General features: G+C 44.5%; 1 protein-coding gene across 5 annotated transcripts in view; it reads left to right on the plus strand.

Annotated features, from left to right (window-relative positions):
* Positions 1-313: 313 nt before the first annotated feature.
* zgc:77784 (uncharacterized protein LOC402947 homolog) overlaps positions 314-17,024 on the plus strand; it is a 42,995-nt gene continuing 26,284 nt past the window's right edge. For all 5 annotated transcript variants that reach the window (XM_068716117.1, XM_068716136.1, XM_068716144.1 and 2 more), the window contains exons 1-2: positions 314-962; positions 9,619-9,945. In XM_068716117.1, the coding sequence (XP_068572218.1) occupies positions 908-962; positions 9,619-9,945 (382 nt within the window). In that variant the 5' untranslated portion in view covers positions 314-907. The remainder of the gene's footprint in view (positions 963-9,618; positions 9,946-17,024) is intronic.

A 17,024-nucleotide genomic window follows, 5' to 3' on the forward strand; every position in this document is an offset into this window, starting at 1 on the left:
TCTTGACTTGAAGGAGGTTTTGATAGTTCATACAAATACAATTTCCCAAAAGCTAAAATCGATTCTATTCACGATACCTCTCAAATCCAAAAGCTCATAAATTAAATAATAACCCTGACCCAGAAATAAGTCTCCCTTTCTCGGATCTCATTCCACTGTGAGGACTTTTTTTTTCCTCATTTAGCTCGAGATTTGCCACACACACGCTCTCACACACGCACACACGCGCGCGCGTGTACACGGCGCAGATGTCGTCGCTGTCTCTTTAAAACACTCAGTCCTGGAGGTTGGCGTGGATTTGTTGCGGAGGAGAGAGGAGCAGGCAGTGCGGACGGAGCTCAGCTCGGCATGTGCAGCTCTTCATTCTCGCTCACACTGAAGCCGCGACCTGCAACTCTGCCCCGGATCAGAGCAGACAGAGGGAGAGAGAGACACAGAGGGGAATTATTCTATTTATGACCGGGCTAAATATAGTTAAACCTCTCTCTCTTTTTTGTCTTTGTTTTCAGCAGCAGCAGGGCATCTTGGAAAGAAGTCAGTGTGTGTGTGTGTGTGTGTGTGTGTGTGTGTGTGTATGTATGTGTGTGTGTGTGTGTGTGTGTGTGTGTGACCATGCGGGGATGAAGAAGTGCTGCTGCTGAGTTTTGTTATTAGGTTTCTCGGGGCGGTGCTGCTGCTGCTGCTGCTGCTGCTGCTGTCATGGCTCTCTGGGAGTGACATGAAAGTTTTTTTTGGGGGATGATTTCACCCGCTTGAATAATCCAGTTGAGAATCAGTCTTACCTGGTTTGGGGTATTTTAAGACACATCTGGGTGATTTGTCTTAATCTGGGTGATTTTCCTGTCTGGAGGTTTGATTTAATTGATAGTGGACTGTCAAGAGGCTGCAGACTCGGGAGAGTGTGGAGATGAACTTTGGAAATTTACTTCTTGTGACTGTCTCATTCATCACCATCGCATCAGGTAAGATAGTATGTCTTTTAAAGGTGTCTCTCTCTCTCTCTCTCTCTCTCTCTCTCCCCCCAACACACACACACACACACACACACACACACACACACACACACACACACACACACACACACACACACACACACACACACACACAGCCCATATGGCGTGACTGCCTCCTCGTGTATTTGACTCGTCGTGTTTTCTGTCCCTCCAGATGGATGTAAATGTTGTGTTTAGCTGGGTTTCCAAAAAAAAAAAAAAAAAAACCCGAGTGGGAACATTCTCATAACAATTGCAAAATGGAAAATGTCACACACGCATTCATTTGTAATATTTAAATGCCAAGAAGATTCACATTTTCCCAGAGTGGTCCCCGGAGCACAGAGGTGGTCTCACAGGGAGCCCATTAGGCAGCAGGAGAGGTCAGAGGAGGCTCGTCTGTGGCCAAAGTGAAACCATTTAACTGTCACTTTTACTTCAGCTGTCAGCACATAAACTCTCAGGGCCATCTGACAAGCCTCCACCTCCCTCCCCCCAAAAAACTGGTTTTCAGGATGCACACATATGATTATAAAATGCTTTTAAAAGCTCATTTTGATTACCTTAGAGAAAGAGATTATATTTTTTTAACCATCGCTCTGATAACAGATTACATTTCTGAGCCTTCATCTAAACCACAAATAAAAGCAGGGCTCAGAAAAACAATTCATGAGAGTGCAGATGGTTTTTAGTTTTTTTCAAACTCAGAGTAGTTGATGCAACTCTTGACAGTTTGTTGTGTATTAAAGGTCTGAATGGCAGAAATCTTCACCGCTATATAACATTGGAGCCCCACTGATGCTGCATTTTTGACACCAACACCTATGTCTACCATGAGGCCCCTTTACATTTGTTTGTTTTATTTTAAACTGCAATAACTGCAATTTTTTTTTTTTAGGTTCTTTAGGTTGATTCTGCATGGCTAACTTGTTAGCATACTGTAGTTGCTTATCTACACATCCTGCAGCTACGTTAGCAACATTAGCATTCATTTGAGTCATGTGCTGCTGCCAGTCTCAAATGTAAGTCCAACATTCACTCTCTTTTAGCTTATTTTGGAGAAGTATCTCTCTCTCTCTCTCTCTTTAGCTACTTAATTCTCCACTATGTTCAACAGCTAGTCGCTAACGTTTGCCTGTCTGCTGTTTGGTGCTGAGCAGGTAGTCGACGGTGAGATTTTAGCGCATTTTAAAGGAAAACAAAAGCAGGTACAGCGAACCAAAACGATGAGCTTAAAGATGCTAAACCGGTTTCGTAGAGCCGAGGGTAGCTGCAGAGACGGGCTACAATATTGATTATTGCAGCTTAAAAGAATTGTGACAGTTGAAATCTTCTCTTGTGGACAAACCGTGTGTTTCCAAATATTACCTGTGGCATTTCAGTACCGCAATTCATCGTCACTTATTGACGTTAACGCCAATCCGTCCTGAAATAAGATAATAACAGCCGATGCATCATTGTCTGTTCTACGTCTTCTTCAGTGATACTATAAATCCTCCGTGACTCCTCTTGTCCCTCGCTCTGCTTCACTATTATAAACCGGGTGCAACCTCTCAAAATTAAAAGCACTTTTCAACACCCACACCATCTGCCTACATCCATTAATGTGGAGTGGGTATTTTCTCTCGTTCCCACCTCTATTATGCTGCACATACCCACAGGGTGATGTGTGTTTCCATAAGAATACTCGAGAGAGAAGAGGATTCAAACTGGCTTCATGACCTCTGTGAGGGCTGTTTTGTAATAGATACCACACCGGTAGATTTTTGTCCCCTGTTTTTATTTATTTATTTTTTTATATTAAAGCAATAAGGAATGTGAGAGTTATAGCGAGACATGTTTGTGCCGGTTCAGCCAATCACTTCTTCTCTGTTGGTGTGGAGATGCGCGGTGGGGGTTTAGTTTGTGTTCTCTCAATCCTGCGTGTGATCCAGAGCTAAGACAACAACAGTCTCCTTCACAAATTGCACTCGATTCAACACGGTAGCTCTGTCTCTCACACACACACACACACACACACACACACACACACACACACACACACACACACACACACACACACACACACACACACACACACACACAACCAAACCTCAATTATGTCTGCATCAGTGTCGACCCTAATGCATCTCATTGAAATGTCACTTATCTTGTGTTCAGACTCGGCTTGTTGGCGCGCTCGCCGTGGAACTAATCAATGCTGAGCAACCCGTGGCTGTTGATTTGTCTCCGGTCCGTCCTCCTGCTCGTTACTTAGGGACAAATACGGCCGAAGGCTGACTAAAGCCTCTCAAAGTCCCTCTTGATGAAACGACCGTGAATGATGACACCACTGCGTACCTCATGCTTGAGTCATTTCGCCGGATGTTGACGATGACATCATCTGGAGATTAGATTACGGCCGAGGAGGACGGTTGCCAAACAAAAGGCTCAGAAGCCCAGAATGTTGCCAGAAGAAAATCAAACCTGACGTCTCCGCTTTGATATTCAGTTTGCTGTGGCACGTTATCGCCCCCCCGCAGAGATTACTTGGCAATGTCACAAGAACTCCTTGAGTGTTTTTGGCCTTTTTAAGTATGTAAATGAATTGAAATTGAAAAAGAAACAAGTGAATATCAGCAGACAGCCACCAGCCCCGCAGATAAGCCGCCAGCCTTCTGCTCCCGTCTCACTTTAACTTGTGAGGTTGGTCTGCCTGTAGGCCGCTGTGTTTTCCACCAGATATCCAGCAGTGAGCTCAAGACGGGTCCGGCTTCCTGCATGAGCTTCGCTCCGAGCCCGGCTGTCGCTGAAAGGATCTGAAGCAAAAGGGAGACGTGCCCTCCGCGGCTTTGTTGTTTTCACACATTAGCGTGACAGCGGTACACTTCTTCCTCTGGGGAGGATCCAAAGTTGATATTTCTAACTAATGAAAGCGCCCCTCGTTATGTAACTCCAACGCTAGGAGCCAAGAAGCGCCGAATATAGCCTGAATCAACAGGGTTTTCAAGACATTGCCCCCCCCACCCCACAGCACTTACCCCACTAACTATTCGTGTTAGATGAGGCGGAAATGTATAGACGCCGTGAGCAACCGTACAGGCGTGTGTGTCTGAGTTTGCAATTAGCACAATTCCAGTAGCTTGTCAATCAGAGCTGCGCTCCTCACTAATGCGCATCATTGGGCCGCGGTTGGCTGCTTGTTCTGGATCGCTTCGTGAAAAAGAGAAGAAATTCTCACAGATCACAAGCAACCATGACAATTACTACATCTAATCATGATCAGATGTGTGTAATGAGTTATATAAAGTTCATGTAGAAAACATCTCCGTACGTACAGTACAGTGTATCGGCTATAGGCTCTCAGAAGACGCCAATAAGTGAACGCCAGCTTCCAGGCTTACATCCAGATTTAAGTCAATATTTGTATTAAAGCAATGTATTTATGGGGCTTTATTATTTCAGCTCATTGTTTAGCTGTCCACAACTGTACCGTTTTGGTTCACGCTCACCTCTCTCATAGTGTTTTTGGCCAAAACAGGCAGCTGTTTTCAGCAATTTAAAAAAAAAAAAAGCTCTAAAAACCTCACCGCACCCTAATTGTTCAGCACCAAATGGCAGACAGACAAATTAGCAGCTAGCTGGTAAACATAGAGGAGCACTCATCGGCTAAAGATGAGTCCAAATGAACGGTAATGTTGCTCCTTTTAATGCCGGATGTTGGCTAACAGGTGATGATTTGTCAGCGCTGTTGTTTTTCGCAGCTCGTTTCAAACCTGCCTTCAAGGGGCCAAAAAAACCAATGCTGCATATCTAAAGCCAATGAGCTCTTCAAATACAAAAAACAAATAAGATGCAGAGCTCCTCCAGTCGTGAACAAACACGGTAAATGTACCAGTATTATAGAAAGTAGCTCAATATGACTCTCAAATCAGTATTACACAATGTAGTCCATAGCCTGTAGTCTTCTAAAGAAGAGGGATTTGAAGAACTAATAACCACAAGATTCTAAAGTGTCAACAAAGAAAATGTACAAGAAATACACATTTGAGTTGTTCTCGATATCAACAAGAGTAATATGTCCTTCACTGAAATGTAAACAAAGCCCTGATCTAAAGGCTAATACCAGCAGGCCGCCGAGGGAGGCGAGGAGCGGAGGGCCAGCAAACACCGGAGGAGGCCTCGCCCACAACAACACGGGGCTGAAAATGTTCTTTCTGAATTCACTGTGTTCCTCTGTCCCCGTCGTCCTGACACAGTGCTAACGTCTTCAGGACAGCCTTGAGACCGCCGCACAAGACAGCGATGATGACCTCGCTCGACGCCCCGGGCCGACCCTCATTCACAAAGGCTCGGCTGAAGGCTGCCCGCTCTCCACTCTAATGGATTCTCTTGACTCTCTTTTTTTTTGTGCGGCTCGCGCTGAACGTCTGCGAGGTTCCTAGAAGTTCAGATGTGTTTAAAAGGCTTTTATTGATTCGTCCTCCCCGACAGGGCTCCGGCACAAAAGACGACGTGTGTGTCGTAACGTTCAACGGAAGCCTTTTGAATCGATACCTGTTGAGTCGGACATTTTGCCTCCCGTTTGGTCAAAGTTGTTGCGCTGATCTCCTGTGTGTTTTTTAATACACTCAGCTGTGTTGTGAATCGCTACTCGTGTGTTTTATTTGCTGCCGAGCAACAACTAAAAGCAGTCACACGTGACGCCAATCTCTTGTTCTGATGTCTCCAAAATAATACAGCACATTGAAAATATTCTCCCGCTGTAATTTGCTGCAACAAATTGATCAAAGCTGTGAATTTGAGGATTGGGAAACGTTTCTTTCCCGTGTTTATGTAATTTGCTCTGAGGCAATGTCCTTCTACTTCTTCTTGTTCATCTCTTGTAAACATGAAAGTCATTTCACACCAGAATGCCCCAGATTAATATTTTCCACGCAAATCAAATCGCACTCTAAATCACCATAGGCGCTGGGATAGATCTCGGAGGACCCGCTGCCGGCGCTAATGGGCCGTGTTTATGATCTGACTAAAAACATACCTTCACAGAGGTCCCCATTATCGCCCGCGATGTTTATCTTTCTGTGTCACAAACGGGGAAAAACGGAGATTCTTCTTCGCTAAAAGGTGCTTTCAACCGATGCACCACAATCTTCCTGTCACGAAGCAAGCGTTGCTGCGAAAATGTTCTTTCTTACAAAGAAGATATGCGGCTGACGAGTTCAAGGTGACGCAGACGTTTCACTGATTGCACACTTGTCACAGGAGCAGGTTGCTGCTTGTCACTTTGGCCACCTGAAGCTGTTCGCTATTCTTTTTCTTTTGCTAGACTTCATTCTCCCTGTAGTACATGATGGCACCACAGTGATGTGATCCTATAAGTACCCACTAATCAATATTCATAATCCCCAATCCAGATACGTCAGTGAAAAAAAACGTGTTCCTGACACACGTTTCATCCTCATGCTTCAGTCTCATTCAAATACACACTCAGCACTAACGAACACACGAGTGTTTGTCACGGTGACATTCCTGACGTTCAAACGGACTGAAAGCAAGCAGAACTTCACGGAGTGTGCCGACACAGCGAGCACAAGGACAGCTGGATCTCATCACGCCGGAGACAAAACATTGCAGAACAAGAGAGCCGCGGTATTTGTATAGTGAAAGGAGGAAAATTGCCCATTGTTAATAGTTAATGGTGTCATTAACGGCAGATTGTTGGTTTTATTAGGTGGTTGGAACGGTGAGGCACTTATCAGAGGAATCGATGACAATAAGAGACGACAGCAACAAAAAAATAAAGATTACAATTTAAATGCATTAGAAGTTGAAACTAAATCCGTTGTCTCAAGAGAGAGAGAGCCATTTGAGGGTTTCATAGGATCAGTGATGAGTAAAGACAAAACCTCCTTCTGTCTACAGACGATTGCAAATTTCAAATAATTAATGCATGAAATCTCACTGAGATCAACACACAAACACAGCCGCACTAATTACAATAATCACATCTATTATTAAAAACATGAGCAAGTAAAAACTTTAAAACCCCTCAGAGGAATGAGGGATTCCTCTCACGTTACATTAGAGCTGCACTGATCATGTCTTCATGTTAACAATGGACCCCCCCCCCCCCCCCCCCTCACTGCAGTCTACGGAGAGATTTAGTGTCTTTCAACGTATCGTCTTGGTTTTCATGGTCCATGTTTTAACCGTTTTGGTTTTGCCACGCAGCTTAAAATGATAATCCTTGAGATTTCAGTCCTAATTGATTTGGCGACACCTTAATTACTGGTGGTTCCATCAGACCCAGGACACTAGGGACAGGAAAACAAACTGTGGCCATTTCATTAAAGACGTTAGTGGACCTCATAGTGGAGCATTCAGCGGCTAAAGAGCCAGATATTTCCCTCAGGAGTTGGTGGAGACCAACAACAGAGCTACATTGGTCAGGTGGACAGAAATACGAGTCCAAGAATGAACGATAATGACGCTCCATAGCTGCCGGACGTGTAAATAGACGCCTGTAATTGTGATAATTTGTTAGCTGACAACCACTTAAAGGGGCATTCCACTGATTTAAGACATGCTTATCACTTTACTTCCTGTGAGTACTGCTGCTCAGCCTGACGGCAGCTGTGTAATGTCTTGTGTGGCTTTGGAGGAGCTTTTGCCGAGTGTGAGCAAAATAAACCCTCGTGATGTTTCAGTGATGTCACCTTGGCTTACAAGGTTGTTTCATTGTCACGGTGCTAAAGAGTTGCTCTACAGAATGCAGATTGCTGTCCCATTTTGCTGCATAATCGAATACAGATCGTATGCGGATTAAACAATTAAGTGCGTTAAGTTGCATGATGGGAAGTGTAGAATTCAGTGTTTGCCGTTCAACATCATCGCCTCAGTTGTTGTACCAGATATCTCGGACTTAGCGGCATGGATTTATAGAAACTTCATGGAAATGCAGCATTAAACTGCTGCGAGTAATCTCTTAAGAAGTCCACTCTCTCGCAGTATTTAGTTTTTGTGATAAAATCCAGTTATGATAGAAGACGGAAGGGTTCAGAGTGATGTAACTGTGTCACACGAGCTGGGATCTGAAACCGCCAGTGAATCCTGTTTTTTTTTTTTTTTTTTTTGCGCGCTTCAGACCACGGTTCACCGCCGGGACATCGCTCAGCTGTGGAGACGATTCTCCAAAGTCAAATCAAATTGTCTGCGGACAAACCCTGTCAGATGTGTCACTGTGTACTCTTCACAGACGTGACGGAATATAATCTGAAGGAAAGTTCATTATCATATCTGAAAGGATTAGCAGCGCAGGCATAGCATGAAATGATTTACACTAGTTCTCTTTTTGTGAACAAACTGGAGGTGCTGTGGCACATTTTAATGGCTCGATTAGTATTCATCCGGCATTAGTGTTTTGAGCTGTCCTGGTGTGTTGACCCTGGGGTCTTTAGCTGAGAGCGCTCGGATCGCTCTTTAGATGTTTACCTCAGGTTTGTGCCATGGTGGCGACTCCTGGCCCCGCGTGGATCAAATCAGTTCATGAAAAGACATAAATCTGCTTACAGCTGGAAAGTGAGGGTTTATCCCGATGCCTCAGATTTAAGTCTAATGTAAGCGAGGCGTGCGCAACAACATGTGTGTCATTGGGTTACTCCTGACTGCTCCTCTCCGACGATAATGAGGGATTTCATGCAGTCTAGATTATGTGCTGAAAATAATGCCTCCGACGAAGCAGCACAATAATCAGTGGCACAGTGACCATTTCGCTTTCTTTCTTCTTTGTTTTTTTTCAGAGCGAGGGAGAGACCATCTGTTCTTAAAAGCAGCGGCATTTTGAATTATTCATTTCTCCAACTGTAACACGCAGACATTTGGTCTTCATCTAAAAGCTCACCTTAGGATGCGGAGCACTGTGCCTTCCTCTGGCAGCTGAGGGAAGGTAGTAATGGATGCAGAGAGAGAGAGAGAGAAGAAGAGAGTAGTTATCTCCAGCTGTGACTGATTCTCTCAACATCTTTCTCCCATTAAATGCAAAGAATTGCTCGTCTTATTGTCAGCCTTTCAACAACCATCGTCTCCACCTCTGCAACACTCCTGATTGACATAGAGATTAACCATTACCATATTACACGGCTGATTGAATCCTCTGTACTGGCAGATACTGTTGTATACAGTATATAGGTGTATATCCTATATACATATATATATATATATATATATATATATATATATATATATATATATATATATATATATATATATATATATATACAGGTGTTCTCTTACGGCAACATGGAGTTACTGTGCTTTGCTACTTGCAGACTATAGCAAGAACAAATGGACATCGAATGTAGTGATCTGAAAAGCACGAGTTTCAAGTTCTTCTTTTTTGAAGGAAAATGTGATTCGAGTTGACCTTCAAAGAGAGATTACTCGTGATTTGATGCTTCGCTACGCACACACATTTATCCAACACACAGCCGGCGTCTTTGTCCAGCAACCTCTCAGGGGAGATATTTTTCCCCATTTTTGAAATGTCTATGTTGCTGTCTGCTCTGTCACAAAGAGATTGTATGTTTTCATGAATGGTAGGTGGCCAGATGGGTAGATAACGTCTGCCCTCATCTCCACTTCACAGGGTCCCGGGCACGGTTTGAAGACAGCGCACCTCGGATTGTGGAGGACCCCTCGGATTTGATCGTCTCCAAGGGGGAGCCTGCCACCCTCAACTGCAAGGCAGAGGGCAGGCCGGCTCCCGGCATAGAGTGGTATAAGGATGGCGAGCGCGTGGAGACAGACAAAGATGACCCCCGGTCTCACCGCATGCTCCTGCCCAGCGGCTCGCTCTTCTTCCTGCGCATCGTTCACGGACGCCGGAGCAAACCGGACGAGGGCGTCTACACCTGTGTGGCTCGCAACTACCTGGGAGAGGCCATTAGTCGAAACGCGTCGCTGGATGTCGCCAGTAAGGCTCTACAGTATTGATCATAGTCCTTGACGTGTGTTTTGTGTTGATGTGTGTGTGTGTGTGTGTGTGTGTGTGTGTGTGTGTGTGTGTGTGTGTGTGTGTGCGTGTGCTAGTATACAGATGCTTCACAGTGGTGTCCCAGATCTGTTCGCAGCCGTCTGGCAGCTTTGTGGAGGTCCACTAGAGAGTTAAGAATAATGATATGAAACAACCAGACTGCAGGAAGCAACCCCTAACGAAGATGGTGGTGTGGGTGTCGGTTGAGATGGATTCAGTAATAAGTAATAGTCTGTGGATTTGTTCCTAATTTTAGACTAGTGAGACAATTATGGATTTTGTCTTTAGCCCTTAGGTGTGTATGTCCAGCTTGAAATTTAAACGTGATTTATGCTTTATCAAGTTAACTACTAATTTAGCAAGTCGTACGTTGAAATATGTGACTATACAGTGAACAGGGATATAGATAACAGTACTATTTAGGGATGCACCGATCCGATTCCCAACACTGATAGTGATACCTGGGCTTTGGGTGTCTGCCGGTACCGATCCGATACCAGCGACAAATGAATACGCTGTATGCCTCACTGTGTGTGAATTCTTTTATGAATAAGCACACATCAGGTGGGACTTAAAAATTGCTTTCCTAACTTTCTAAAACAAAACATTAGAGGCTGTAAAGTGAAACTTACACATTACAAATTTTCTTTAGAAGTTTAAGGGAATTTCTTTTTTTTTACATTTTTTACCTGGGTGTGTATTCTCACATTTTATTTTGCAGAATATGTTTGGGTGACGATACTGACTATAGTAAAACAATTCTGCTACCGCTATCATTCATTCAGTCGATCATTAAGATGATTTCAATGAATGTGTGGTATTCAGATTCTAAATATAGGAAATAGGTAGACTATCAGTAGTCTAGGTGTTGGATGAATCAGGACTCAGTATCAGGAGAGGAAACGCTGGATCGCTAGCAAAGATTTGGGAACCCACTGCCACTGGCAAGATCGACATCAATTGGATGTTTCAGGAGCGCAAGCTTCCTAAGACAAGTTTGTGAGATGAATTCTGTTCATCTGAAGTGTGTTTTGGAAAGCTGTGGGAGGCTTGTGCTTCTGGTGTCGATCCCTACAGTGGAGGTGGTGAATAACATGTTATTACGGACGGTGAGGATAACACCCAGGTTGTGAACGTTCAAGTTCTCCGGGCCTTCATGTCCACATCCAAGTAACGCTGCACTTCTGCTTCAGTTCATATCTACAATCGGCTTTTCACGGAAAAGCTCTTCGTCCTTTTGTCTAAAAAATGTCCAAAATGATCAATATTCCAAAACCCGAAGATATTCAGTTAACTGTCACACGTCAGAACAAAGGCAGCAGCACATCCGAGTAACTGGAACCAGTGAAATTGTGGCGTTTTTGCGTGATCGTGTCTACAGACAGCAAACAAAGTCCTATAGAGAAATGTAACACAGCTGTTGCCCTTCTCTGCGACAGGCGGATTATCACCAAATCACCTGCGACTTCCCTCCGTGTGCATCAACAGGATCATGTGTGTGAGCACGCATGTACGGCCGTGTGCTTCTTCGAGTGTTGTCTGCTGCTGCTGCTGCTGCTGCTGCTGCTGAGTGCAGCAGGGGAGGCTGAGCTCTCTGCTATTGTGGTGAAAGTGCACTGAAGTAAAATGCTCCCGCTACGAGCTGTGTCTTATTATTTTCCCTCCTCGGTTCGAGGACACCTACCATTGTCTTTCTTCCCTCCTAATTGTGCCAGTGTGGCTCAGCCTCGGGCTGAACTGCAGCTTCTCTTTGGCGAGAGGAAATGGATTACTCACTCGGTTGATTAAGGGAAGAACCATAACAGATTAGCGAGGTCCAACCGTCCTCCTTAAAAAAAATACACAAAACAGCAATTTGAGCACAGTCTTATCTTGCACCATATTGAGGCTTCCTTGCCGGCAAGGGTGTGCAAGTGCTCGTGGCGAGCTGACCTCATATTGTAGCTCGCATCCAAAAATAGGGATATACAGATATACTGTATATTGGGGACCATGTGCGGATGCAACTCATGCAAATATCGGAGCCGGGAGAAGATATGATGCGTGCGCGTGTCATACTGCCTCTTTTAAATCGCTGATAATGAAATTTAGTGTTGTGTGTGTGTGTGTGTGTGTGTGTGTGTGCAGCTGGGGATTACAGTGCAGTCATATTGGTAAAGGGATGATTCACCTGCAGGCTCTGAGTGACTAACGGTATTAATAAGTGCCTGTTTTTGCTGCTAATCTCGTTGCCTTCGGCTGGAGAGGGCATATGCTAAGGCAGCATGGTGGTGGTCTCAGACTCCCCCCTCCCCACTGCGTGAGGGTGTGCTGACTGTGGGGTAAATTGTGACCCAATTAGCTCTGGCAGGGAGGTTGGGAGTGTTAATGAGAGGCCAGTTTTTAAGCTGGTGGTCTGTGTGTGTGTGTGTGTGTGTGTGTGTGTGTGTGTGTGTGTGTGTGTGTGTTGGTGGCTGTGTGCGAGGCGGCAGTCTGAGGGACAACAGGTGGGAGGAGGAAGAGCTCAAAACTCCCACTGAGCAGTAATTAATACCGATGCATCTGTTCGACTGTGCTGTCAGGAGTGCTGACACTAACCTGGCTTTAACCACATTAGTTGCACATTAATCGCCAGCGAATGGTGCATAATGAATTGTGCTGCATGACGAAAACTTTCCTCTGCAGTGCACTTGCAGATTTCCCACTTCACTGGCTCTAGCCGTGTATGTCTTAGCCACAGGATAATGACTTTTCAGTGAACTGGCGGCTCGGAGAGTTAGTGAAGCTATACGCAGACAAAGGGGTGTTATGGGTAACGGCAGATTGCAAATGGATCGCGGATGAGCCAGTGCAGCCACCTTCCAAATCTCAACAACTTGTCGTGTGGACCCGTGTGCCAATCCAGCTGATTGGGGATAGGTTTTCTACGTACATTTCAGCAAAGCGCCAGAGCAGAGAAAAATGAACTGTTTTCACCGGTGCAGTTGTTTGTTTACACCGTCACTGCGGTGAAATTGATTCCCTGACATCAATCTGTACGCATGTAAAATAAGCAAACACTTCAGCGCGTTCCGAGCCACATCCGTGTAAGTGAGGCCCGGTGAATCACGGTTCCAGCTTTAATGGTGCGCTACAGATCTTTCTGAATAATGTGGACACAAACTGTCACACCTTAATTGGATTAATGGGATCATATTGACTCTATGCTACAGACAGTAAAGAAGCAGAGAACTATCTAAAAAAGCACCGAGGCTTATCAGCACTTCCACAGTAGTCACGAATAACGAGGTCGGGCGTGTTTTGGAATGACCCGAAGGTATGGAAATATGTGGAGATGTGTGTTTGTAAATAGAAGGAAATATAGCTGAGACAAACGCTGACTTCACCGTTGAGTCATGGAGGTTTTTGCAAAAACATAAAAGGGAATCAAGAACTTAGATGGATTTCTTTGTTCTGTACAGTCAGTCCCTATTTGCTTCACGGCTGAGGTAATTCTTTTTCATGCTCAAATGCATTTTGCGCACCCTGAGGTCCACACGTTGTGTTTTTTGTACTGCCGCTGTTGCTCCCTTCCGGAGTACCTTCGAGTGAGGAGCACGCTTTTGCTTGGAAATGCCAGCAGCAGTCTTTTTTCTTTTTCTTCCCTTCTTTATTGTAAGCTGCCAGTGATCGGCTGACTTGCCTGGCTGTTGAAAAAGACGGAATAATGAGACAGTGGGAGTGGACTGAAATCCATTCCTCCAGCCTCCCAAACAAAACAGAAAGGGGGCAGAAACAGCGGTGGTGTATATTTCAAAATCACGGATGCGAATGTCTTCCAGTGTCAGCGAAGAGACGGCCACATGGTGCGGCAGGATTAGAATAAAGTAGGACAAATAAAAAAAATAAAAGTTGCTTAAAAGGCTTTAGAGCCAGATGTTCCTCTGACTCCTGATGAGGGATTATGAAGGAATCAAAGTTCTGGCTGCAGCTTGTTTCTTGGCTTCTTCTGCTCTAGCTTCACTTTTCACTGTGGATATCGGATACATGTGATCCCCGATGAATACGGTTTATATGTGTAATTTAGAATTCGTCCGTACTTGGATGCGAGAAAATTGTCAGCTGAAGTTTGACTGAAACTGTCTGAATCACGTCTGCTGTGGTTTGTGCGAGCACAGCCTCGCTAATGAAGCTAGGTGTGTTGCCAGCGCGCGATGTTTGCTTGTAATTGAAACATCATTACATTTTTTGGCAAAGGGGATGAATTTCTAGCCATGAGTTTTTCATAAAGACCATTTGCCCGTGGGTCTCTTCTCATCCTCCATCAACACAATCAGACAATGGGTGGATTAAAGCGATCTCTCTTCTCTGTAGGCAAAGCATCCATTAGCTGTGACCGGGCAGCGTCAATGGGATCAGACCACCTCCCTAACGGGTTTACTACTCCCCGGAATATAAGAACAATAGCGGGTCGTCTCAGACTCTCAATGACGTGCACTTCTGCCGTCCTTCCACCTCTGTGTCCGCACTCCTACCTACCGAAAACACGGAGGCTGGTAGCCGTCCACACATCTGTCCGGCCCACGCTGCCTGCTTCCCACTCTCACTGTCACCTCGTGTTCAGCACAAAAGACTCTTTTTTTTTTTTTTTTGTTCCTGTCCTGCATGTCACACTCACCCATCGTGTTTCTTTCTTGCTGGGTGTGTAGATGGTCTTTGAACTGTTAAGTAATATTTGCCCTGTGGCCGCTTGTTACATGCAATTACCAAATGTACAGCAAACATACATTAATCAGCGCTGTGCACGTAATACCGAGCGCGACTGCCATACATCGAGCTTTCTTGTGATTAATCTGTCTTCCTCCTTCTGTTCATTTTTCCAAAAAACACCAACAGATGGCCTTTCTGCGGTCCGAGAGCTCCTCTCTGCTAAACACTACAGATAGATAGATAGATAAATGTCACTTAAAAAAATCAAGTGATGGATATTCTCCTGGAGATTACATCGCCTAATCTGTATATCCCTGAAATATTAGAGTTATGAAAATGAATGGCCGCTCTCTAATAGCTCCCACAGAACTACTGATGAAACCGCTGAGAGTCATTTAGCCCTGCTTTGCCATTATTTAAGCTCACAGGAAGTGCCTTGGGGGAAAATGGAAGATTTGTCTCTGCAGAGGCAGGGTCAAACCTCAGCTGCCCCGCAGGAACCGCGCTCCCTGTCTGAGTCCAGCGCGGACGGACCGAGGCGAGAGCGCAGGGCCGGGTTTAGGAGATTATTTGGCAACCTAGTCTTATTACGTCTGAGAAGTTAAGTTAGGGACAGCAGCCCCTCGGGAGGGGGAGGGAGGATTCGCCTTTGTGTTTCTGAGGCCATTGGTCGATTCTGTGGCGGGATCATCGTCATCATCACACGTAAACATCCGTGAGAAACTGGCCTGCTTTTAAGTCGGAGCAAGGACGGATCACATTAACTTGAACACAGCTTCAAAAAAAATTTCGGAGCTTGTGTTGCACAGTGTTTGGGGGGGGGGGGGGGGGGGGGGGGGTAGTGATGTTAGGAATATATTCTGCTCTCTGGCTTCAAACCCTCAAATGTCCCACTTTCTGCGAGTCCGTGCCCGGGGACGCTGGGTTTCAAATGCTAAAGGTGTGTTCGTGCATGTGTGTGTTTGTCTGTGTGTGTGTGTGTGTGTGTGTGTGTGTGTGTGTGTGCAGTTCAGGGATTAGCTCTCTCTGCCCATAACTTTTTCACTTCAGTCACCATGGCAGTGAAACAAAGGTCTATGTGCACACATCTAACCAGACGGAGGTCTAAAAATAATGCAGTGCTTTCAATTAGCCCCTCAGCTCTGCAACGCATTTGAAACAGGCAGCCGAGTGAACAGGGTCGGGTTGTTTGGTGAACAGAGCGAGTGTCTGACTGGTTGTAGTCCACACATGCTTCTGCTATAGCTCCTCGATTCTCCTGGTTTGTGAGGGTCTTTGAGGGGTTTCACTTCTCTGTTGCAGATGTCCACACACTGCATATGTCTACAAGTCACCCTGTCAGTGAGGGTTTTCCACCGTCGTCACAGATAAATAAAAGAGGTTAGAAGTTCTGAGCGAGCCTTTGTTTTATAAAGACTTCTTCCTTTGCCTTATCCTAAATGTCACGGCATTAAGAATCCCACTCGGTGAGGAGAGTAACCTTCCACATCCCTTTCAATAAAGTTCACTTAACTGTAAGAAGACAGGAAAGTGTGATTGATCGATTCATATCAACGAGTACGTGGAAGAAAAGGCCGTATTAATGCACAGGTTGACTGACGTGTGCTTCACACCTGAGAGAAAACTGTCAGCCGCTTCACTTAGATTTGTAAAATCACAGTGGTTTTACCCAAGACAACTATGGCAGTGGAACGAGAGTGAGGAATGACGTTCCGTCTTTAAACAGCTGTGATGAAGTCACTTCAGATGAGATCCCAGTGGATCTGAATGTTGATGCTGTATTAAAGGCCAGAGCAGCCATGTTGACACAGACCTGTCAGACACGCTGATGGATAATTAATATGGCTTGGATTTAATTATGAATTTAGGGTAATTGGCTTAGAATGAAACAAGTTCATGGTTTAGTTGATTTAAAGTGGATTACGGTAATGCCAGTAAATGACTACAGATTACACCAATTGATTGTGTCCTGTTGCTACGTCACACTTTTTGTTCTTGCTCAACCAATGTGTAGTTTACAGTGATTTACCACTCAGAGTTCACAAAATAATCACAATCTAACAGAAATGAACTGAACTTCTCCTCCAGCCAAAATAGAAATGCTATCATTAGCAGATTTTCTAAACTGTATCGCTGGTGTAAGCTAATGCTAATGCTATTGTTGATTAAAAAAATGTTTGCTGACAAACCAGAACCCTGGAAATATATATATATATATATATATATATATATATATAAATATATTTATATATATATATATATATATATATATTTATATATATATATATATATATATATATATATATATTTATATATATATATATATATATATATATATATATATATATATA

The sequence above is a fragment of the Cebidichthys violaceus genome, unplaced genomic scaffold (assembly GCF_023349555.1).
Source record: "Cebidichthys violaceus isolate CVI_PGR_0920_01 unplaced genomic scaffold, fCebVio1.0.p SCAF_1, whole genome shotgun sequence".
Taxonomy (NCBI): Eukaryota; Metazoa; Chordata; class Actinopteri; order Perciformes; family Stichaeidae; genus Cebidichthys; species Cebidichthys violaceus.